Genomic DNA, 24,844 nt, shown 5'->3' on the forward strand with positions numbered 1-24,844 from the left:
TAAGTTCTGGATGTTGGGTGTCATAGTTCAGAGTTCTGAGCAGCGCTTGTAACACTGTCTGAAGCTTATTTGCACCTACTGCAGCTTCACTATTCTCAAAGTAAGTGAGGGTCGTTTGTGGACCTGACTGCATTTGAAAACAATGTGATAAGGTACCTCCCTAAACCGCTTGACGGAGGCCCCCGAGGGGCGGTGTGATGGCACGGACTCGGAGAAGACGCTTGGCTCCGACCCCCTCCCCAAGTCTTATAGCACCGGTGTAGCCTGAGATCGCCCCCGACATAGGCGGCCGGCTCCCGGGGTCCGGCGGAACTTTTTGCCTTTTGATGACTCTTCTATTCTGGACCTTGTCCCACAATCCGTTTGACCTGAAGACACGCTGTAGTGGGGCGCCCCTTTACCGTTTTAGTTGCCATTCCGCCCGCTTTTGCTACACTGTGCCTCTTCCGCCATTCAGCTGTTTACCGCCCGCTCTTGCGACTACAGCGTCTCGCTCACCATGTAGTTGAGTTGCTCCCGCTCTTGCGATGCAACGATAGGCGACTGCCACAGGACTCTCAAAATGGCGGCCGGCTCTTCAGATTTGGGCGTGGTCCACTAAAATGGCCCTGGGACACCTTGGAACTCGGACGCTTCCCTGATAGGGCTTGAGTCCCATTCTCGAAAGCGTCCCCTCAGCCGTGAAGATTCTACAAAAGTCTTGGGGGCCCCCGACTCCCGCAGGCTTCTGGTGGGGAGCGGCTGCTATGATTGCTCGTGGAATGGCCACGACGGAGCTACGAGATGGTGGTGCTCTCATGCTGACGCCAGCTTCAGTCTGAAACATCCAGAAACACTGTAGACTACCAATTCCATCAATACCGGTAGCGCCCCAACATGACCCGGTAGAGAAGAACTTGCCCTCCCCTCTTTGACTGATGGTTCTTGTTGCCTGTCCCCTCTGTTGTCATTTAACAGAACTTTTTGGACTGCTGAAAGGGGTTGTGTTCCGAACGCTGGTTGGTGGAGACATTTTGACTATATTCTTGACCTACGTTGTCGCGTAATGCGTTATATGACACGCCGCGTTAGCGCACCCGGAAGTGATCCGGGGCGCGGCGCGCAGCGCGTAACGTAAGCATAACAGGTCATGTGACTTGTTAATAAAACTTTTTATTGGTTCATTTTACTTTTGTTATTTTAATAATGAAAAGCTTGGTCATATGACCTAAAAAATACGCTTTTTATTGATTTCGAACTTTTTTTTTTTAAACATATATGTTATAATATTCCAGGCTAATGTACTTTCCCGGAAAATTTACAACTGTCCTGCAAGTAAAATATATTCCTTTTTCGAGAAAAAGGGCGTTTCTTCATTCCATGACGGGGCCGTTGAGTAAAAGAGACTCGGCCTGCTGTCTTAGTCGCCGATACGCCTGATTATCAGATTCTTATTGATCACTTTATGTTGCAGGAGTGGAAAACACAACTGCCCTTGACCATTTATCTTTACTGCGTTCCTACGTATTATACCTTTTATCCGTCATGTAATTGGACTGCTTTATTTCACTTGCCTTTTACTGATTCGAAAACAGTGACTAAAAGTAAAAACTTTACCAATGTAAATACTACTACCATGTTTTGTTTTAAAAACCTTTATTGTGAAAATGTCAGTAAACAAATACGGGCCTATAACCACGTGGGCCGGCCACGGAGCAAACTGAAATCGTATATGATGAGGAGACATTTACATTATAGAGGAACGTAACGAGCGGGCCATTAGGTTGCAAGAACTAAGGTGTCTAACAGTTGCGGAATCGGTGGACGTACATTTTGTAATTAAATTACGACAGGGCCACTTACAAAAAAATCATCTAGATATACATTTGCGGGCAAGTACCATGGGTGACGTTAATTCGAACTTTCAATACTACAGTAATCAATAACACATCAGAACTTAATATCAATAGGGATGTCAAAATATTCAATCAATTCTCGTCCCCGCCCGCCATGGGCATCAAAACTGCATTCATATCTCGTGATATCAAGGTTGTTCAACCAGTACACAACAAGGAGTTACGAGTCCCATTTATACTGGCGCCATTTTGGGCGAGGCCGGGCAGGTGCAAGATATAGTCAAAATGTCTCCACCAACCATCGGCCAGACCAGAACCCATTTCGGCCCTTTATGCTACAAGATGGTGTCTTCCATTCAGAAAATATTGTTGGCAGCATTTTGAAAGGAAAGATAAACAGCCGTTCTCCTAGTGAGTCTCACATTGTTACATTTAGGAAGAATGTTGAAGAGTAGTATGTGGAAAATCTGAAGCCATTTTTCTACAAACTCTCAATCAGCCTTGGATGGAAAAAAAAATCCTGAAGAATGTACAAACCGAAAACCAATTTTTGTCTGTATAGCATCAACAGCAACGCTTGAGTCAGCTTTGTGTGAAGCCGCCATTTTTTTTGTTTTTTTTCAAAGGGAAAGAACAGAAAGAGGCATTGAAAATGGCTCAACAGGAGCAAAAAAAAAAATTAAAACTTCTTGCGTTTGGAACATTGGTGTTTCTCGAAAGCCAGATTAATTAACTTCACACTCATGTTTGCGCATGAAATTAATGTAGGATGGCCACACCAGTGCGGCAATTTGCTGGACACCACCTCGGTGCCATCCGGATCTCGGCGCGTTCGAGTCACTGTACCGCAACTCAGCTGGACACGCCGTCTTTCGGCGCAGCATTGTAGGATGGCCACACCAGTGCGGCAACTTGCTGGACACCACCTCCGCCATCCGGATCTCGGTGCGTTGTGCTGCCTTCGGCCTACTGTAGCCGCAAGTGCGGACGCAACTCAGTTGGACGGCGAGTGAAACGCTAAGGGGCGCCCCACTGCAGCCGAGGAGCCTCCATCTTGGGGGAGACGCACAGCCCCCACTGACTGACGCGACTTCACAGGCCAACGGGGCGCCCCACGCCGACTTTCGGCGCAGCATTGTAGGATAGCCACACCAGTGCAGCAACTTGCTGGACACTAACTCGGTGCCATCCGGATCTCGGCGCGTTGTGCTGCCTTCGGCCTATTCGCACATCGGTCCGCTACTGACGCCGCCTTACGTGCCAACGGATTTTCTACGCTTTTTGTAGCCCTATGCCGCATAACAGGTCATGTGACTTGTTTATAAAACTTTTCATTGGTTCATTTTACTTTTGGTTTCCTAAAGATGGAAGGCTTGGTCATATGACCTAAAAATAACACTTTTCATTGGTTTAGAACATTTTTTTTTCCCAAACGATGAAAGCCCCACCTTGTTTCTGGATGATTCAGACTGAAGCTGGCGTCAGCATGAGAGCACCACCATCTCGTGGCTCCGTCGTGGTCATTCCGCGAGCAATCATGGCAGCCGCTCCCCACCGGAAGCCTGCGGGAGTCGGGGGCCCCCAAGACTTTTGTAGAATCTTCACGGCTGAGGGGACGCTTTCGAGAATGGAGCCCAAGCCCTAGCAGGCAAGCGTCCGAGTTCCAAGGTGTCCCAGGGCCATTTTAGTGGACCAGGCCCAAAACCGAAGAGCCGTCCGCCATTTTAAGAGTCCTGTGGCAGCCGCCTATCGCTGCATTGCAAGAGTGGGCGGAAGTCAACTACATGGTGAGCGAGACGCTGAAGCCGCAAGAGCGGGCGCAACTCAGCTGGATGGCCGCCACCTGGGGAGGCCCGTTCACGCCGCCTCCCCCACGCCCCCCCGGCCGCCCCACGCCAATTTTCGGAGCAGCATTGTAGGATACCAAAACCAGTGCGGCAGTTTACTGGACATCACCTGGGTGCCATCCACATCTCAGCGCGTTTTGCTGCCTTGGGACTATTCGCACAACAGACCGCTACTGACGAGACCTCCCCCCGCACCACCAACCGGGACGCCCCTCGCTGTTTTTCTGAGCTGCATTGTAGGAAACCAAAAACCAGTGCGGCACCCAGGTGACATCACCTGGGTGCCGTCCAGAACTCAGCACGTTGTGCTGCCTTGGGACTATTCGCACAAAAGACAGCTTCTGACCATTGTTGCTTTTTTTTGTCAAAAAATGTTTAAATGTATTTACAGTTTTTGTTGCGTTCGTTATATTTAAAAGTTAATAAAGTTTTATAATCCTACTTTGTTGGAGTGCTATATATTTTTAAAAAATCGGGTGAATGGGGCCTTGAATCGGGTTATTGTCATGTGTGGGCTTTGCAAGTGTACTGCTACAGGATCGGACATTTCAAACTCAAATGCACGTTCTTTTTCTTACCTTTCCGAAGCATGGAGCGCAATAGCAGGCAGAGAAAGGGTGATGCAAGTGTTGAACACTGCCTGGCCTGGCAAGTTGCTGGCAGTGCCCCCCCCCGCCCGCTCCTGAAAGAGGGCACACACACACCGCCGCCCCGAGTACTTCACAGATCTTTAAAAGACCATGCGCTTGTTCATGAGGCTTAAATGGTTTATCACCCCTTCTAGAGCCCCTGCATCGACCCTCTGACGTTTCCTGGAAGAATTAGCACGTAACACAATACCAAGCCCTGTCAGCTGAAACCCCCGAGGAATCGTGGGGCATATTATCAAGGGGGTTTATCTCCGCTTTTTTGGCTTTAAAAGCCAAGAAAGCGGAGATAAAATTATCTCCCTATTACCAAGCTGTCGCTAACACCAGTTAGTGACAGCTAAAAGGAGATAGCGACCATCTTGGGCCCCGCTTTGCATGTCAGTGATATTTATCACTAATGACATGCAAAGTGGGCGTGCCAAGATGTTAGCGACTGGAAACAGTCCCTAACATCGCTATCTCCTATTACCAACTTTTGGAGATATTCGCGCTAAGCGCGAATATCTCCAAAAGCTAACACCTGCCCTGAGCAGTTCTTAGCCATGTTATCCAATGGGAGGTGGATAACATGGCTAAGAGCATTTGCTCGATAATGCATGAATATCGCTGACTTTTCAGCGATATTCATGCATTGCGGCCGTTTTTTATCGCATTTGCGATAAACCTTGCTAATAGCAAGGTTTATCTGCGATAAAAATCGCCGATGTGCGGCGATAATTTTTGTCTCTAAACAAGTTAGAGACAAAAATTATCGCTAGTTGTTGGTAATATGCCCCCGGGTTTTTGCTTGCAGAAATCGGGAGGCGGGAGACTAGCACTGAAATCAGTAGTCTCACGCCTGAATCGGGAGGGTTGGCATGTCTGGATTCTCTACAGCTGGGGCCATAAACTACATCCTCAGGGCTAGGTGATAGCCTGGGACCGGCCTGGCATCTAAAATGGCTGCCGTGCACGACAAAATTGTGGCATTGGAAAAAAGGCAAGATGGCGCAGACAATGTTTATCAATAAGGATTCATTTATAACAAAATATTTTATCGCACTGACAAATTGGCGGTCAACACTTCCCGATTTCCATCGAATCGAACGTTAACAGACGTCACGCAGCAAAAAAAAAAAAAGCTCACGCACAGCCGCTGGAAGACATGTATCAACATATATGAGCCTCCTCAGCCACCCTCAGAAAACATAAGGGATCAGGATACGTCTCCCGTACCCCCTTATACCTAGTAATTTAATTAAAACGAAACACAAAATGGCGAATTCCCGTTTCGCTACCAGTTTGCGGCCCGGGAAGCGCTTCTACCGTGAAAAATCAAATTTTTTTCCCCACGGGACCCTTTAATAACCCCAACATCATTCCTAGGGGGTCAAGAGGGGAATACCTTGCCCCCTTTCATTAAATTCCCCCTTCGTTTTTCACCTCTTCTTCTCTCTCGATCCTACCGAGAGACAAGATGGCGCACGCACAGCCGCTGGAAGACATATATCAACATATATGAGCCTCCTCAGCCACCCTCAGAAAACATAAGGGATTAGGATACGTCTCCCGCACCCCCTTATACCTAGTAATTTAATTAAAACGAAGCACAAAATGGCGAATTCCCGTTTCGCTACCAGTTTGCGGCCCAGTTCGCGGCCCAGTTCGCGGCCCGGGAAGCGCTTCTACCGTGAAAAATAATTTTTTTTTTATTTTCCCCACGGGACCCTTTAATAACCCCAACAACATTCCTAGGGGGTCAAGAGGGGTATACCTTGCCCCCTTTCATTAAATTCCCCCTTCGTTTTTCACCTCTTCTTCTCTCTCGATCCTACCGAGAGATAAGATGGCGGCCGCTCCGGACTGTTTAGAATGTTGACAGACACCGGAGAGCCAATCAGCTTCGCATCGCAAAGTTCCGTTTCGCGAAAAGTAAGCGGACCGGAGCGCAGCCCGGAGCGCTGTTACAGATATATATCTTGTTTTGAACGTTAATTTCTCAAAATCCACTGGAGCACATATATTGAGACCTAGCAAAGGCACATCGGGCTAACAGTCCCTACAATTTTGCCAAGTTTCGTGCAAATCCATTCAGCCGTTCGAGCTAAAAGTGAGGCCAACCGCCCTATGGAAATTAACATGGGGAAAATGCGTTTTGGGCCCCCCCTTTTTTCTCGGCCCCCCCTTGAGGAAACCCCCCCAAATTTTCACGGGCTGCTCAGAAACAAAATGTGCCATTTTCCTGAAAATTTCTGCCGATTCCGTCCACAAACGCCAAAGTTATTAGACATAGAATTTTCAAAAATCCCATAGGGAAAAAATCCTAACTATATATACCTACTGGCGACACGCCAGTAGGTAATATATATATATATATATATATATATATATATATATATATATATATATATATATATATATATATATATATATATACATATATATGCAAAAACTCGCAAAGTACTTCACTTACGGATGAAAATCACGAGCGTAGACCAACTTGTGCTCCAGCATTATTTATTTTTTAATCGCACATTCGTCAGGACGCATTTCGGCCGTCCAAGGAGCCTTGATCTCCTGTATCACCATATATATATATACATCTATATATAAGTATACATGTATATATGTCAATATTTATATTATATATATTTTCAATTACCAATTTCCTTTTTACACACGGAAATAATCCAGCCCTCCAAGGAGGTCAGTTTACTCCATAATTATTTAAATGATGGCATCCACGCGTTCCGGCTCTCTCGCGCAGCCTTGCTCACGATGAATAGTGCAATTTTTTTAAACTTTAAATACACATCCTGTTACAACATAGACATTAACAAAGGACAATCCCAATACACATTTAAGCCTTATGTTCACAGTAAAAGTGAGTGCCATTTTTGAGTGGTGGTTTTAGCTGTTGCATTTCATCTTATTTTTCATGCAAGTGCATTTATATAAGCATTTCAGTAAACTTTTATAGACCGTGTATAATTAACACTGCCTTGCGGATTTTTCCAAAACATAAATTAATACATTTGTAAATATCTATGGTTTTTATATATAATGCTTTATAATCCACTTTTATACCCTCTCTTTATACGCTGGCTAAAAATGTAAATACATTTCAGTCCAATGTAATAATGGCTTATTTAAAGTGCTAAGTGCTACAGTACATTGAGCTACAGTATATATACTGGCGATAGCCAGTAGGTAGCTATACTTAGGACTTAAGTGTCTATAGGAAAAGCATTTTTTGTTGCGTCAATAACTTTGGCACCGCTTGACGAATCTGCAAGGAAGTTTCACAAAACCCACATGGACCCCCCCATGGGCCCCAATATTTTTTTTAAATAAACATTGGCGGGATCCTCAGATCCTGCTGAATTTGTTTTAAAAAAATGAAGCGCTGCCTTCCACTCTTCGTTTCTAATCAGCCCCCAGGTGGGCCAGGTCCATTAGGCATTGTAATGTAAATGTGTTTTGATTTATATAGCGCACTTTAACCCAGGGGTCCCAAGGCGCTTGCTTAGGGAACCCGTCCTGGTATTCCCCTGTGAGATATCCCGGCCGGGTATCCACAAGGTGAAAGCCAGGCATCCCGCCGCGAGGGCCCGTAGTGGAGATTAAGCAAGCTATTGCTCAGAGTCGCAGAGTGTGACCCCGTGAGTCGAGTAGGCACCGGAGCGAGAATTGTCTACTCCGTGGAATTTTTGAGCCCGAGACCCGCCGAGGCGGGGAATCGAACCCTGGTCCACGGCCGATCTCAGCTTCCGGGTCTGCCGCCTCTAACCAGTGAGCCACGCTTCTCCACAAATAAAGGAGGAGGATGCACACCACCTCCCTAGGGCTTATAGAAAACCAAATGCGGTGAGGCCCACATGGCCTTCCCCGGGGACCACCACCTCCCCGGGGCTAATTTATTTAACAATGGGGGGACCTCTCGGACCACCCCATCCCCCGGGACCACCAGCTCCCAGGGGCTTTATGTCTGAAGAATGTGTAGGAGCTGCGCAGACCCCCACACAGCCCTGGGGGTCACCACCTCCCAGAGGCATTCATTTTAAGTAACGCAGTGGCCGCGCGAATCCCCTCGCAGCCCCGGGGACCACCAGCTCCTCAGGGCGAAATTGAAGAAGGGAGGGGGGCGCGTGACCGCTTCACTCTAGATGGCTTTGGGGACCGGCACCCCCAGGGCCGGCTCCTGCTATGTCCTGGGGTGCCCACCCCCGGGACATAGCTGCTTTCTATGACTTGTCAAGAGCTCTATCGCTCCAGCCAAGCCATAGCAAATACTTTTCAGATTTATGCAAGCAAGAGTGTTAAAAATGCTCTTACTTGCTGAAAGTGAAGTAGAATTGCTTTTGGGCAGAGAGAGCTGCATGTTCAGCAGGTCCCTATGTCCAAAAGCAATTCCGGTCCCCACAGGACGCAGTGAGCCGGCAGGGACCATGAGGACCTTCAGGCTCCCCCACAGTTCCCAACAAAGTGTTTGGGTGCCCAAGGTGAGACCAGGGCATCCAGACCAGAGGCAAGACCCTGAGGGATGCAGTCCCAAGGGCAAAGTCGGCCCAGGAGGAGGGCCCTCCTCTCCTTATTATTTATGTTTACAATAAATAAATAAAGGCATAGGCTGGGGGATGGGGGCCCTGGGGCCATAATTGGCCCTGCAAAGAAGGGCCACACGGATAAAGAAACAATTAAAAGACCAGCAAGTTGCTAGCGCCCGCCCCTTTTCTCCACCACTCTGCAGATAAGCCTCCAGGTGCACTGCTGGTTGGGCAATGGAGTCCCCTTGGGTCCTGAGGGTCCTTCGGGGCCAACAAGCCCTCATGTTACCCCAAGTAAGTCCTACACAGTTAGATTGCTGAGAGATATTAGGAGGCTATGCCCCCTTTCTCCACCACTCTGCAAATGCGCATCCTGGTGCACTGCTGGTTGGTAGAGGAAGTCCCCTTGGATGCTGAGGGTCCCTAGGATCGAACTACCTCTCCTGACCCCTCCAGTAAGTCCCACAGAGGACGATTACTGTAAGGACTTCGGAGCCTAAGCCTCCTTTCTCCACCACTCTTTAAATGCAACTACTACTTTAAAAAACATAGAAATTCACTTAAAAAACCAAAGGCTACAGGGATGGTATAGTTAGGAAATAGAATTCGACGTTAAATTTAGGCTAAGATTTCACATGTACAAAACCGTCAGTTATAATTACATGAGTTAACTATAACTTTTGCCCCGCAATGTAATTTATGACCTCACATATTACTTCACTTATGACATCATCAATGGCATCACTGATGACATCACTGAGGAAATCATCCACAGTACCACTCACACACCAACTCACACCTCCATAGAACCTCATGTACAGCCACGGACACACCCACACCACCACTAACATACCAATTTACAAACCCATACCAGTACTCATATACCCACTCACTCCTCTATAGAGAAAGTCACACACCCACTCACTCACTCATACAGCCACTCCCACAACCATTCACTCACCCCTACAGCCAGTCATACAACCAGTCACTGACCTGTACAGCCACTCACATGGCCACACACTTACCCATACAGCAAGAATCCTATTCATTATCAAATATTGATGCCAGATTAAGTTCTGCCAACTGGAAAGTTACCCGTATTGGTTTTCAGCCCTGGGTATTGTTTTATGCAGTGTACTTATCCCTTTCTGGACCAACTTGGGAGTGAATGTTGTCTATTCTAAATGGACCCAAAGTTCTTCATCGTTGTTAAGCCCTTTGGGATGCATGCTCTGAAGGTCAATTATGTACCTAGATTCCATCGCTCTTAGTGACCTTATTCTGTCCCCACCTCGTTCCCTTCTCTACAACTGATCTATTAGATAGAAGGATAATAGATCCCTGTTACTTCCATGGTGGGTCTCAAAGTGGCGTGCCACCGGGTAGTTTTTATCCTTGTTAGCGATGGCACGCATGTGTTCAAGGATACGTTTCTTAGCCTGGTTAATGGTACTTCCAATGTACCTTTTGGCACATGGACATACCAGGCAGTAAATTACGAACTCAGAGTTGCAATTTAGGAATTTCTTTATTTCTCTCATGGGCCGTGGGTCGTTGTTTCTCCCTTCATACTTGGTTCTCTTTTTGCTGAATTTGCATGCTTTGCATTGCATGCATGGGAAAAAGCCATTGATGGGTTTACTTTTTAAAGTTCTTGGTGGATCTACATAGTGGCTCTTTACGAGATGGTCATTGAGGGACTGACAGCGTCTGTATGTAATGGACGGCCTCGTCGGTATTATTCTCTTCATAACTGGGTCCGTGCCTAGGATGTGCCAATTTCGATTAAAAATCTGCACCAGTTCATTGGATCTCATATTAAAACTGGTGATCATCCTTGTTGTACTGTCTTCGGCTTTATCCCTCGCGATAGTCTGTATGAGGTCTCTCCTGTCAATGATGTCTACTCGCTTGGTTGCTTCTGTCAGTAGCGACCTTGAGTAACCTCTCTCTCTGAATCTGGCCACCGCCCCTTCCTGTGCCTGCCTAAAATCGCTGGGGTCTGAGCAATTTCTTTTTATGCGCAAAAGTATGATCAAGAACATCCCAAACGGGATGTTCTTGATCATACTTTTGGGGTGGTGGCTTGCCGCGTGTAACACGGTGTTGCCAGCCATAGGCTTGCGGTAGAGCCTAGTTTGTAAGGAGTTCTCCTTCACAAAGACCTCAAGGTCGAGATAGTGTACAGATGTTCTACTTATTGTACTGGTGAATCTAAGATTCAACTCATTGTCGTTCAGCACCGCCACATATTCCTCAGCCGAGGAGACGTCGCCGCGCCAAACCACAAACAAGTCATCGATATATCTCGACCAAATCATGATGTTGTCCAGCCACTTCTCATTGGGACCCCCCTAGGCCACGTGCTTCTCCCACCAGCCCACGAAAAGGTTTGCGTAGCTGGGGGCGAAGCACGTTCCCATCGCAGTCGATGATACATGTTTCCTGCAAAAAGAAAGATATTATTGTTGAGGCAGAATTCAGTCATTTTAACTATCATTTTGTTGTGCTGATGGTATTGCATGCTCTTTTTCCCCAGGAACCATTTGATGGCAGAGATTCCGTCATGATGTTTTATACAGGTATATAAACTTGTGGCATCTAGGGTGATAAGAAGCATGTCTTCCTCCCACCCGATGCCCTCAACCTGGCTTATAAAGTCCTGGGTGTCCCTAACGTAGGATGGTAAATCTCTTACGAACGGGGACAAGTAACCATCTATAAATCTTGATGTATTTTCAAGTAGACTCCCTATGGAGGAGACGATTGGTCTACCTGGGGGATTTTTGATATCCTTGTGCACCTTGGGCAGGTGATAGAATGTCGGAATGATGGGGTGCTCACAAAACAAATAGTCATACTCCTGTTTATTAAGCATACCCTCCTCCTTCCAACCCAAAAGTAGTGCATGATATTCAGTGATACAATTCAAAAAATCCCTTTTCTCCATAGTTCGATAGCAGTCGCTGTCTTTGAGTTGCCTCAGAGCCTCTTGTTTATAATGTTTTTTACTGAAGATGACGATGTTTCCCCCTTTATCGGAGAGTTTCACTTCGATGGTATTGTCCTCCTTGAGAGATTTAATTGCTTCCCATTCTGCTCTTGATATATTGGAAGTTTTATTGGATAGTTCCGAGTTCTTAGCTGTCATCTTCTCCATATCCTGGAGGATGGCGTCATTGAAGACATCTATAGCGTCATGTGTTGCATGAGGTAAGAATCTGGATTTGCGTTTGCAATCGCTTGGATCTCTTATTTGTGTTATTTCTTCCCTCCTTAGCACCTCCGCGGATCCTGGTATGTCTTCTGAATCCACGAGTTCATGTGCTACAGTCAGGATTGAGAGATCATTGTCTATGAGATTGGTTCCGGATGTTGTTATTTCCTCCGTGGCCGCTGGTTTTTCCGAGAGGTTCTTCATGGCAAAAATCTTTTGTAATTTCAATTTCCGGACGAACTTGAAAATGTCAATTCTAGTCTGAACCAGGTCAAACTTAGCAGTGGGGCAAAATGTTAATCCTTTCTTTAGGACATTTTCCTCATGTATTGTCAGTATCCTCTCTGAAAGGTTAACAATGGTGTGTTCTTCCTCTACTGCCATCTCCCCCTCCTTCCTCTGCTGCGAGTCACCATTGGTGGTGCCCCCTGTGCGCCCTCTTCTGCCGCGCCTTGTTTTCCTTTTCCTTTTTTGGGGGGAGCTTTTTGTGATGTCTGTGGAGGTGCTCGATATCTTGTTTCCTGCATCACCTGGTACTCGTCTAAAAAAGGGGCAGGTACTGCATTTTCACTTTCATGTGTCTTCTTCTTACTTTTGCTACTTTTGGTAGATTCATCCTCCGATTGTGACGCCTCTGATTCTGATGTGACCGCCCCTGAACGAGTTGGTCCTCCCTGGGCTAGTCTTTTCCTTGTTGCGTCAAATTTCTTTGCGAAGGTTAAAATTCTACCTGTTAGGTAGTCTTGTTCGTCCCTCAAAAATTTTGTTTGTTTCCTCCTCTTGATGTCAGTCTCACAGTCTTTCAATCGTTTCAGCATTGCATTCCGCAAATCCTCAGCCGACTTTGTATCTTTATCTTTGCTGATTGAGTCCTCCAGTTTTTGGATTTCGGCAAGGGCTTTTTCCCTATCACTCCAGGCATATTTGATTAACATTAGTAGCATGCCTTTGCTACTTTCCGCAGTGTATAATGCCCAATCTTTGAGTAGTTGCGGGTCCGGGTTCTCATAGGAGGGGACAGTGTAGATTCTTAACCCCCTCGGGACTCGATTGCAGTCCACATAGCTCTGGAGTGAAGTTGCCTCCCACCATTTTCGGACTTCCCTCTCAGTCATTCTCTCTAATTGCAGGAACAGAGTCTGTAAATTAGTTGGTGGTATTACAGAGGTTGGAGCACCCTCCGCACGGATAATGATAGCATTAGTGCTTTTAAATATGCTTTCTGCCTCCCGTTCCCTTTCCGCTGTTAGTGACATGTTGGGCAGTGTCCTGGCAAAGCACTGTTTTCCCGCGTTAAATGAGCACAGTCTTAGGGGGTTACCACGGTAGTTAGCGGGGGTCCGCCACAGGTGACTTGCTGTTGCGGGACAGAGACACGAATATACACTTTCTCCAAGAATGGTAATAACAAGGGTGCTAGTGCACCGCTTACCCTCCGCCGGAACTTCCCAGCCGCCGCTCGTATACCAAGCAGTTACCGCGTCAGTCTCGATGTCGGTGCAGCGTGTGCAGCTTCCTCTCGTTAGTTGATAGAACGGCTAAACACCCTTACGTGTTGCCTGGGATAATCCTCGTGTCTCGGGTCGACGGCCAAATTAACTTGTCAAACAGCTCCCTTCACCGCCGTCGCTCCTCCTTCTCCCGGGTGCTCAGTCCCGCGTTGGTGAGACGCGTATCAACGATTCCACATACCTCCGTAGATCTCCAGAGGTCAAAAAAGGACGGCACTCCAAGTCAGTGTGTTCTACCAAGATAGTTTATTGGCAGACCCCCCTACCCCCTCGACAGATGCGTTTCACCAATTTGGCTTCCTCAGTGTCAGCCATTCCCTGTGTGTTTCGACATTATATCCCCAACCACTTTACACAACATAAACAGTGCACTGATGCTCGCCAGGATGTTTACGGCGGCCATATTTGAACATGCAATTCAACTAATCACAAATGCAACAACTTTGCAATGTATACATGGGGACTTATGCCTTGTTTAGAAAAAACAGTTCTAGTGCAGGAATGTGAATAAAAGTGAAAAATTTGTTAAAAACAGATGTCAAGTGTCAGGGTGTATAGCTAATAATGCCCAACGAATGTGTACATATTTAGCGTCAACAGTTAGCGATTTTGCCCTCCTTCACCTATTTGCATGAAGGATTAAGTATAAATCTAAAAGCGTCAACAGTTAATGATTTTACCCTCCTTCACTTATTTGCAGGAAGGATTAAATATAGATACAAAAGCATTCATTTTGTTAAACATTATAGGTATAAAATCATTCTTTTAGTACACAAAAAAAAAAATTTAAAAATATATATAAATATATATATATATATATTGTCGCTCCAGGTTGTCCACCTTTTGAGTAGCACACGAGCAGCAGCTTGATTTATGTGTAGGTGAGGACGGGGATCCACTTGTAGATGCCGCTCCGTAATGGATCTGCCAGACGTCTTTCGAAGCTCCATCTGCTTCTCTTCAGGGGCTTTAACGGGGCTTTAACGGAAACGTTGTGCGCAACCGCTAACCCACTTCTCCATTTTCCATATGACACACCCACCGATGGGAGGCTCAAATGAGACTGTGTATTATGGGAAGTGTGGTGCAGAAAGCACAAATCAAGTCCTGTATGGACCCCACAAGTATATATAGAGAGAGATATATATAAAGAGAGAGATATATATGAGTGAGCAAGGCACTGGGGTGCCGAAACGTTATGGAACCGACTAGCGAATAAAAAATACATCAACTAAAAACTGGTCCGTGCTTTGTGTTCCTGCACACGCTTATGGAGAGCTGCGACGCACAGGAGACTTTGGTCATTAATTTATATATATATATTACCTACTGGCGGTCGCCAGCAGGTATATATAGTTAGGATTTTTTTTAATAGGGATTTCTGAAAATTCTATGTTGAATAACTTTGGCGTTGATGGACGGAATTGGCTGAAATTGTCAGGAAAATGGCACATTTTGTTTCTGAGCGACCCCTTAAAAGTTTGGGGGGGGTTTCGTCAAGCGGGGGCCGAAAAAAAAGGGGGGTCCCAAAACGTGTTTTTAACATTGAGTTTTCCATAGGGCGGCTGGACTCACTTTTAGCTCGAACGGCTGAATGGATTTCCGCAAAACTTGGCAAAATTATAGGGACTGGTAGCCCGATGTGCCTTTGCTATGTCTCAAGATATATTCTCCAGTGGTTTTTACGAAAATTAACTTTGAAAAATATATATTGGGCTACATTGGGCTATATATGTTAGAGCCCAAATGTAGCCCAATGTAGCCCAATATAGCCCAATGTAGCCCAATGTAGCCCAATGTAGCCCAAAGATGGCCACCAGAGACAAAAAAAAACAAATGTAGCCCAAATATCAGCCAGATGTAGCCCAACTATAGCCCAGTGACAGAATGTCCCAGAGTGTTCTAAAGAACAACTAGAGCGCTAACAGTCTTACTTATGACAAAAGTATGGCACACCTGAAGTCATCTTGATTGGAATAAAGTGTTAACACTTAAAACATTTAATTTGCAAAGGAACAAAATGAGGGGTTTCATTTTGCCATAGAAATGTTATATATTACCTACTGGCGGTCCCCAGTAGGTATATATAGTTAGGATTTTTTTGAATAGGGATTTCTGAAAATTCTATGTTGAATAACTTTGGTGTTGATGGACGGAATTGGCTGAAATGTTCAGGAAAATGGCAAATTTTGTTTCTGAGCGTCCCCTGAAAGTTTGGGGGGGTTTCGTCAAGCGGAGGATGAGAAAAAAGGGGGGTCCCAAAACGTGTTTTTAACATTGAGTTTTCCATAGGACAGTTGGACTCACTTTTAGCTCGAACGGCTGAATGGATTTCCACAAAACTTGGCAAAATTGTAGGGACTGGTAGCCCGATGTGCCTTTGCTATGTCTCAAGATATATGCTCCAGTGGTTTTTACGAAAATTAACTTTGAAAAATATATATTGGGCTACATTGGGCTATATATATGTTAGAGCCCAAATGTAGCTCAATGTAGCCCAATGTAGCCCAAAGATGGCCACCAGAGACAAAAAAAACAAATGTAGCCCAAATATCAGCCAGCTGTAGCCCAACTATAGCCCAGTGACAGAATGTCCCAGAGTGTTCTAAAGAACAATTAGAACGCTAACAGTCTTACTTATGACAAAAGTATGGCACACCTGAAGTCATCTTGATTGTAATAAAGTGTTAACACTTAAAACATTTAATTTGCAAAGGAACAAAATGAGGGGTTTCATTTTGCCATCGCCAGTAGGTATATATAGTTAGGATTTTTTTGAATAGGGATTTCTGAAAATTCTATGTTGAATAACTTTGGCGTTGATGGACGGAATTGGCTGAAATTTTCAGGAAAATGGCACATTTTGTTTCTGAGCGTCCCCTGGAAGTTTGGGGGGGGGGTTTCGTCAAGCGGGGGCCGAAAAAAACATGTTTTTAACATTGAGTTTTCCATAGGGCGGTTGGACTCACTTTTAGCTCGAACGGCTGAATGGATTTCTATGAAACCTGGCAAAATTGTAGAGACTCTTTGCCCGATGGGCCTTTGCTAGGTCTCAAGATATGTGCTCCAGTGCATTTTGAGAAATTAACATTAAAAAAAATATATATATCTGTGACAGCGTCCCGGTTAGCGCCCCGGTTCGCGTACCAGATGCGTAACGGAACTTCGCGAGGAGAAGCGGATTGGCTCTCTGGTGACTCTCAACATTCTAAACAGTCCAGAGCGGCCGCCATCTTGTCTCTCGGTAGGATCGAGAGACAAGAGGTGGAAATAAACGAAGGGGGAAATGAATGAAAGGGGCAAGGTAGACCCCTCCTGACCCCCTAGGATTGATGTGGGGGCTATTAAAGGGCCCGCGGGGCAAAAAAAGAAAATAATTTTTTTCGATTTTTCGCGGTGGAAGCGCTACCCGGTACGCGAACCGGGTAGCTCACGGGTAGCGTAACGGGAGTCCTCCATCTTGTGTTTCAGACGAACTTAGTCACAAGATGGAGGATAAACAAGGTTGGGAATGGGTATAAGGGGGCACGGGAGACATATCCTGACCCCCTAGGTTTTCTGAGGGTGGCTGAGGAGGCCCATATATGTAAAAAAAAAAAAGCGTAACAAGAGGAAAACCAAGGGAAATAGTAAAATAATATTTTAGAGTGCTTTGAGGTAGGGTAGCTCTGAATAGAGCTGTTGTGTTGTGTGAGTGATGTAAGTACCAACATGTAGGTACCAATGAAGAGTCTAAAATTCAATGTACACCGTTTCCTCTGTAGATATTTTGTATGTTCTAATATGGGTTATTTAAATGTAAATGTGTGGAAAAGCACTTCATGCTTTAAAGCAATTGTATTTTTGAACTGATTGTTCTTTCCTCTTAGTCCTCCTCTTTGGTTTTTTTTCCCCACACTCTTCTTCAGCATGATAGTTGATAAATTTGTTCCCTCAAAAAATGTATATACATTAAAAAATTATATGAAATACATATAAAATATATTTTTCCTTTAAAAGAAGAATACCTTTTACAGCTTTTGATATTTGCTATTAAAAAACCATTGAAATTCACTGAAAAAAACATAGGTTATAGACCATATATAGTTAGAAATTAGCATTTACAAAACCTTGAAAATTCACTGAAAAAAACATAGGTTATAGACCATATATAGTTAGGAATTAGCATTTAAAAAACCTTATTTTACTCACACAAAACCATTGAAATTCTCATATATAGTTAGTTGCACTAACTATATATCGCGCACTCGCAATCCACTGCTGATCATGTCACATATTACATCATTCATGACATGGTCAGTGACATCGCTGATGACATCACTGATGACATCTCAAATGACATCACTGATGACATCACTGATGACAACATCAAGTGACTGTATGTTTCTGTAAAGTTAAAATATGTCTTACATATTGAAGAATGAGTGGAAGTATAAGTGTCTGGATGAAGGATTTAGTCGGTGCATGACTGACTGTATGAGTGAGTGATTAAATGTGTCTCACTGAGTGCATGGGTTAGGGACTAAACTGTCTTAATTTGTGCATCATTATGTCTGTTGTTCTGTAAACTGCTGCATGTGATGATCAGTAGCTATATGAGTAACTATATGGGTTATTGATTGGTTGCCCAAGTATTTGCATGGGAGACTGAGTGTGTGTGTGGGTGGCTGGGAGGTGTATGACTCTGTGCATACATGTGTGAGCAGTTGATTATCTAGATGTATGGGTTCAAAAGTGCATGTGGAAACATCTGTATTGGCGGTTGACTGTGTGCATGAGTGTATTGGTTAGTGAATGGATATCTCAGTGCTACATGTCAAAGTAAGTACATATGTCAAACACAGTACATGTGAGAGTTGGCATATATAAATAACTGTGCATAAGAGCCAGTGAATGTGTGAGTGGCTGTATGGATCATTGTGAACTTGTATCAGGGATAGTATATGTTTGAATAAGTAAGGTGTGTATAACTGTATAGTTGAGGAAATGGAGGTGTGATTGGTTCTTTGTATGACTGACTAGGTGTGTGAGTAACTCCATGGATGAGTGACAGTCTGTGAGTGTCTGTTTACACTGAGTGTATCTAAGGTTATATTAGAGTCTGAAGAGGTTCATGGTATTATCACATGAATGATATCATCAGTGATGTGATCAGTAATGTCAAATGAGATGTCATCAGTGATGTCATCAGTGATGTCATTTGAGATGTCATCAGTGATGTCATCAGTGATGTCATTTGAGATGTCATCAGTGATGTCATCAGTGATGTCACTGACCATTTCATGAATGATGTAATATGTGACATGATCAGCAGTGGATTGCGGGTGCGCGATATATAGTTAGTGCAACTAACTATATATGCGAATTTCAATGGTTTTGTGTGAGTAAAATAAGGTTTTGTAAATGCTAATTCCTAACTATATATGGTTTTTTCAGTGAATATATATATATATATATACACACACACACACACACACAAACACACACATAATGTGTACAACACTGTGTACAACACTACACATAAACCTGTGTACAACACTACACATAAACCAGGACATGCCAGCCATAAGTAAGGCTAAAGGCTTTAGTCCTACCTTTATGTCTAGGGCATCTCGGTTTTTGCTTCTCAAATCTGGTCACCCTAAATAAGTATCTCCACACTGTGTGACCTCGCCGAAGGTGGGTGGGATGAGACCCTTTGCAACCTTATGAGAAAAACATGTATTGGATCCCTTACAGGATTTTTCCATATCACCAACTGCGCCACGCCCTCAGGGTGGAGTCTTATCAATTGTGAGACCCTAGAAGGAACGTAACCCTGTTAAAAATTGGATATTGGTGGAAGAGATGCCTGGGAAAGTGGCCTCCCTCACTTACTGGAAGCTGATAAATAATATACTTGATTTGACACAGGCCCGATTCAAGGAATTTTCATTTGGATGGGCCAAGGGTACGCTTGGGTAGGCCACCATAGGCCCATTTTTGTCAACTCTGGAGGTAGCCTACAATTCCAAGATCTACATCAGAGCTCCTTCCAAACAGGAATACCCTGCATCTATAGAGTTATTTGAGAGTAGGAGCTGATGTCTGTACTCAATAGCCCCAACATTTACAATTTCCAGCAAGCAAGGCTTCAACACAAGCACCTGGATTCCAAGCAGAGTGTAATAGTAATTTAAGGTTAATGAGGCCCCTGTTACCACACCTAAGCCTTGACATTTCGCAATAGGAAGACAAGCTACTATATCCTTGCAATTTGCCCAACTCACATTTGTAACTCTGCCTTACTGGTGAGAATAATTCAGCCGAACACAATATATTACTTGCGATAACACAGTTATTTACTTCACCACAGCATCTGGCAGTAAACCGACATACATGCTTAGCGCCAGATTCACAAAGGTAAACGTACACTTTTGTGTACATTTTGTATTTTTTTAATATTAATTCATTATAAGTTCAATTTTACAAATAGTAATTTTACGACTGTGGAGGCTCTGCACACACTGCAGAGAATCCACGCATAAAAAGTTAGGCCTGTCCTAGCTTCTTATGTGCGGAGCTCTCCATCCCGACTGCGGCATCTCCGGAGTCATAGAATTACTGTTAGTAAAAATAAACTTATAGTTCATGAATACAAAAAAAAATAGTAAACTCACCCAGAAGTTTATGTTTACCTTTAAAAATCAGGCCCTTACTCTAGAAGGCATTGGAATTCCATAATTATTGTTGTTGGACATTTATGATTCTCTCGCCCTGGAAGTTGTTCATCCAATGAAACATGGAGTGCAACTACATTTATAGAATAATGCGTGCCCCATCCTACAGTATATTACTGCATGCATCTTACTCAAGCTAATATAAAAACTATCAGAACCCCCACAAAGACCATAATTGAGGTACAGAAGGCCGAAAACAGGCTTGGGCCCTGGTGTCACTGTACCTGCTACATCATTGGCAGGTAAACGTTTGTCACCCCTATCCCAACTAGAGACTGAGGACCCACTAAAAGCTCGATCCAGGCATGAGCATGAAGTGTGGCTTTGGCTCAGCGTGAGGTCCTGTTGGAAGTTCAAGCCCATAACGAGCTGAGCTTTCATGTACCTTCTGCCTGCCACCCTCAATCTACCCAGGATGTGGCTTTACAGAGTCAAGTCAAGTCAAGTCATAAAATTTGTATAGCGCACTACATACCCAGAGGGTTTCAAGGCGCTTAGGAAGGGGAGGGGGATTATTTGTCGAATATCCATGTTTTAAGCTGCTTTCTGAACGCTAGGTGGTTCTGGGTGAGGCGAAGGTAGGCGGGGAGTGAGTTCCATGTTTTAGCAGCCAGGTATGAAAAGGATCTGCCTCCCATGGTGGTCTTGTTGATGCGAGGAACAGTGGCGAAGGCTTGGCTGGAAGAGCGAAGTTGGCGGGGGGGGTGTAGAAGGACAGTCGAGAGTTGAGGCAATCTGGTCCGATGTCGTAGAGTGATTTGTGTGCGTGGGTAAGCAGTCGGAAAGTGATCCTCTTATTGACGGGAAGCCAGTGGAGGTCTTTAAGGTGACCAGAGATGTGTTCGTTGCGTGGGATGTCTAATATCAACCTGGCTGAGGCATTTTGGATTCGTTGTAGTTTCTTCTGGAGTTTAGCGGTGGTACCTGCGTAGAGGGTGTTTCCGTAGTCCAGTCGGCTCGTGACTAGAGCGTGGGTGACTGTTTTCCTTGTTTCGGGGGGGATCCAGCGAAATGTTTTTCTGAGCATGCGAAGAATGTTAAAGCAGGAAGAGGATACGGCGCTGACTTGTCTGTTCATTGAGAGTGAAGAATCCAGGATGACGCCAAGGTTCCGTGCGTGGTCTGTTGGGATGGGTGCTTTTCCGAGGGCTTCCGGCCACCAGGAGTCGTCCCATGCAGAGGGGGATGTACCTAAGATGAGGACTTCTGTTTTGTCTGAGTTCAGTTTCAGACGGCTTTGTTTCATCCATTCGGCGACTTCTTTCATTCCTTCGTGTAGGTTAGTTTTGGCGGTGCTGGGGTCCTTGGTGAGAGAAAGGATCAGTTGAGTGTCATCCGCGTAAGAGATGATGTTGAGGTTGTGTTGGCGGGCGATGGCTGCGAGGGGGCTCATGTATACGTTGAAGAGGGTGGGACTGAGTGAGGATCCTTGAGGTACGCCGCAGATGACTTCAGAGGCCTCGGATTTGAATGGTGGGAGGCGGACTCTTTGGGTTCTTCCGGTGAGGAACGAGGTGATCCATTCAAGTGCTTTTCCTTGGATTCCGATGTTATTGAGGCGTTGTAGAAGGGTGTTGTGGCAGACTGTGTTGAATGCTGCAGAGAGGTCAAGGAGGATGAGGGCGACTGTGTCTCCATTGTCCAGTAGAGTTCGAATGTCGTCTGTTGCTGCGATGAGGGCGGTCTCAGTGCTGTGTTTGGCTCGGAAGAGCTTCCAACTTTGGAACTGGACAATATAGGTTTGAGTCTCGGCGTTGGCTCAGCATCCTGTGTTTCTGGGCAAATCTACAGTACATAAAAGAAACAAATGTGACCTTGTGTAATGTACCTGCGTTCATGTAAAGTGCTTCAATACCTCAGTTAGCACTACATAAAAACTGCAGAAAACTGCACAAGGAGGTGAAATCAAAGGGACTCATTTATGAAAAGGGACGCATCTCTACGTGAAAACAGCGTTGCGTCACTTTTCATTGCGGCCTCCTTGCGACACCAATGATGAGTCATATTTACAGTATGACACATTATGTCGCAGGAGTTACAGATCCGTCAGTATTTCTAACGTAGCTGTAGGTGCAAAAATGACACATTGCTGGAGTGTGTCCCAAAAGTGAAGCAACTTCAGCAATGGGTCATTACCATGGGCAAGTCCCATGTTGATAGTTCCCACATCAGTCTTACGCCTGTCTCATGGCAGGCGTAAGATATTAACACATTAGCGTCCAAGAAATGGCGCTGTGAAATCTTAAACAAGTTTTAAGCTTATTTAACTGAAAGCGATACTACGATCGCGGCTGCTTGTTCAAAAAGGGTAGGACGTCCTCCCCCAACTGTCTGAGATGTAACTACACCAATAGCATGTGTTTTCCAGACACTCTGGGGATGCCCCCTCATACGAGACTACTGGCGAGAGGTCACTGGGGAACTCACATTAGTTATAGAGACATCTGTCCCACAATTCAACTATTGGGGATCCCGGAGGACTTCTACTTACCGCAAAGACAATTCCTTTTCTGCACATTTGAAAATTGCCACACCGGTTGGAGCTGTGGGCGAGGAGGATGGGGGTGTAAGAGCAGGCTTCCTGAATGGATAAGGTGCCTGCGGGCTCTCATTCTGTGTGAGGCCTTGATGGCTTCTGTGTCTTGGACAGTAGGTCATGAGAACCTGTTGCGGGAGAGAGCTGCGATTTTGGTGCTGTCATGGACAGTTGTGTGTTCTGTTTAACTAAAAATTCACAATAAAAAGTTTTAAAACATTTCAATTTGGCATATGTGTTATTTGTACTCAGTGAGGCTCAGTATGGGCACCTAATGCGCAGTATCATCACCAGGCCATTGTTCATGCCGAGTCCTACACAGTGCACTAGTGATGTCTGCCCTCAGTCGGTCCATGGCACAGGCACATTCAGGAGCGTGGAGGGCGGGGTCTGGTATAAATTTGTCCTGCCCACCCACTTTGCCACCTCCCTGTTGGTTGCTTCCTTGTCTCACACAGCTCTTCTTTCTCTTTTAGGGGAAGCTTTGACATGCTACTATTGCCCATTGGGCCTCTGCCTCCTACCCACCACCACGTCGTGCTCCTTTGGTGAGATGTGTGACACTTCCACCGCCACAGTGTCAGCCAGCATTGGTGAGTAGTGCAAAACAGGCACGCGCGTGCGCACGTAACACGTAGGTCGTGCACTCCCAGTCACACACACACATGTCATGCCTATATACACGAGGACCAGCCACTAACTGTAATGGAATGCATTTTTACTGGAACTACCCTTTTTAGGTCTTGTTGAGGCAGCACTTGCTCTGTCTCTTCGAGACATGCTGTATCTAGGAGATGGGCTTGAAACAATGCGTATCTCTTTCATTGGTTCCTCTTGCTGTCCTTTAGAAAGGCTGGCTTTTCATTGGTGAATACACTTAGTGGTCTCTACTTTTGGAATTTTGTATCCTCCCATAAGGCGTTCCCCTCTTACATGTGTTCTTACTGTTCAGGGTATTTATACTTGGAGAAAACTATGGGGCAGATTTACAATTACTGGCGCATCCCTGCATATCGGCAAGGATGCGCCAGTAATTGTGCGCCGCAGCTCCGCCACCCTTGATGCACCGTATTTACAATGCGGCGCACCATCGGGCAAAAACGAAGAGTTCAGAGGTTTGTTTAGAAATAAATACATATATATTTTCAATATATATCTTGTGTGGTGTCCTTTCATTTGGTATTAAAGGGATTTCATATGGTAAAACAGCTGGCTTCACATGCCCTCTTGAGTTTAGCCTAAGACTGCTCTGTCCATGCTACCCCTAGGATAGCTGATCTATAAGGTTGACTTTACAACCATCACCATAAGGGTTGTTTGGACTGGTGCAAGGTGCTCACTAGAATAATGAACATCATATACCAGGCCAACTTCCCACACTCTGGTCACGTCAGTAATTCCTCATTCTAAGTCCTCTAGACAGTGCTGCAGCTGCTTCTTTGGTCGTGTCAGTAACTGCTCCATTCCCTGACGGGTAGAAGCTGTATGAGTGCTGGGGGACAGTGGTGAGTCTTAGAGACTGATGAACCAGGCAGACTCCAACAAGTACGTCGTAAAATAGCTTCTGTGATAGAACAAGGACCAGAGGAACAGTAGCTGAGTTAGAAAATGGTGTAAAAGATGATTCCAAGTTGCAGAAAAAGGAGGGGAGCAATCGAGAGTGGAACGGAAGAGAGGCGGGTACAGGGTCTGTAATGACCAAACGCTAGGTCGGAGTTCTCACATCAACCATTCACAGCCACGCCTTGCAGGCAGACAGCCAATCAGCATCCCGCTGCGTCAGCTACATAGGCTGCAGCAGGGGCGTCTCCTTGGCTATGGCAGAGGAGCGTTGCCCCCCTGCCAGCAGCAGCAGCTACAAAACTTGAAAAATAAAAAGATAATAAACCATATTCATTATTGTTTTATTTTTCTCCTTCCTTGTAGTCTTGGGCACAGTGCCACTGGATGACAGGTCTGAGGGGGAGGGGTGGGCACTGCCTGGTTTGGCCAGCAGTCGGATT

At 45.3% G+C, this 24,844-nt stretch overlaps 1 protein-coding gene across 1 annotated transcript in view; it reads left to right on the forward strand.

Annotated features, from left to right (window-relative positions):
- Nucleotides 1-24,844, forward strand: part of LOC147717853 (uncharacterized) — a 40,518-nt gene that overhangs the window by 13,436 nt on the left and 2,238 nt on the right. Inside the window, exon 2 of the mRNA XM_086924634.1 lies at nt 23,318-23,434. Coding sequence (XP_086780760.1) covers nt 23,318-23,434 — 117 coding nt within the window. The remainder of the gene's footprint in view (nt 1-23,317; nt 23,435-24,844) is intronic.

The sequence above is a fragment of the Lissotriton vulgaris genome, chromosome 5, assembly GCF_964263255.1.
Source record: "Lissotriton vulgaris chromosome 5, aLisVul1.2, whole genome shotgun sequence".
Classification (NCBI taxonomy): Eukaryota; Metazoa; Chordata; class Amphibia; order Caudata; family Salamandridae; genus Lissotriton; species Lissotriton vulgaris.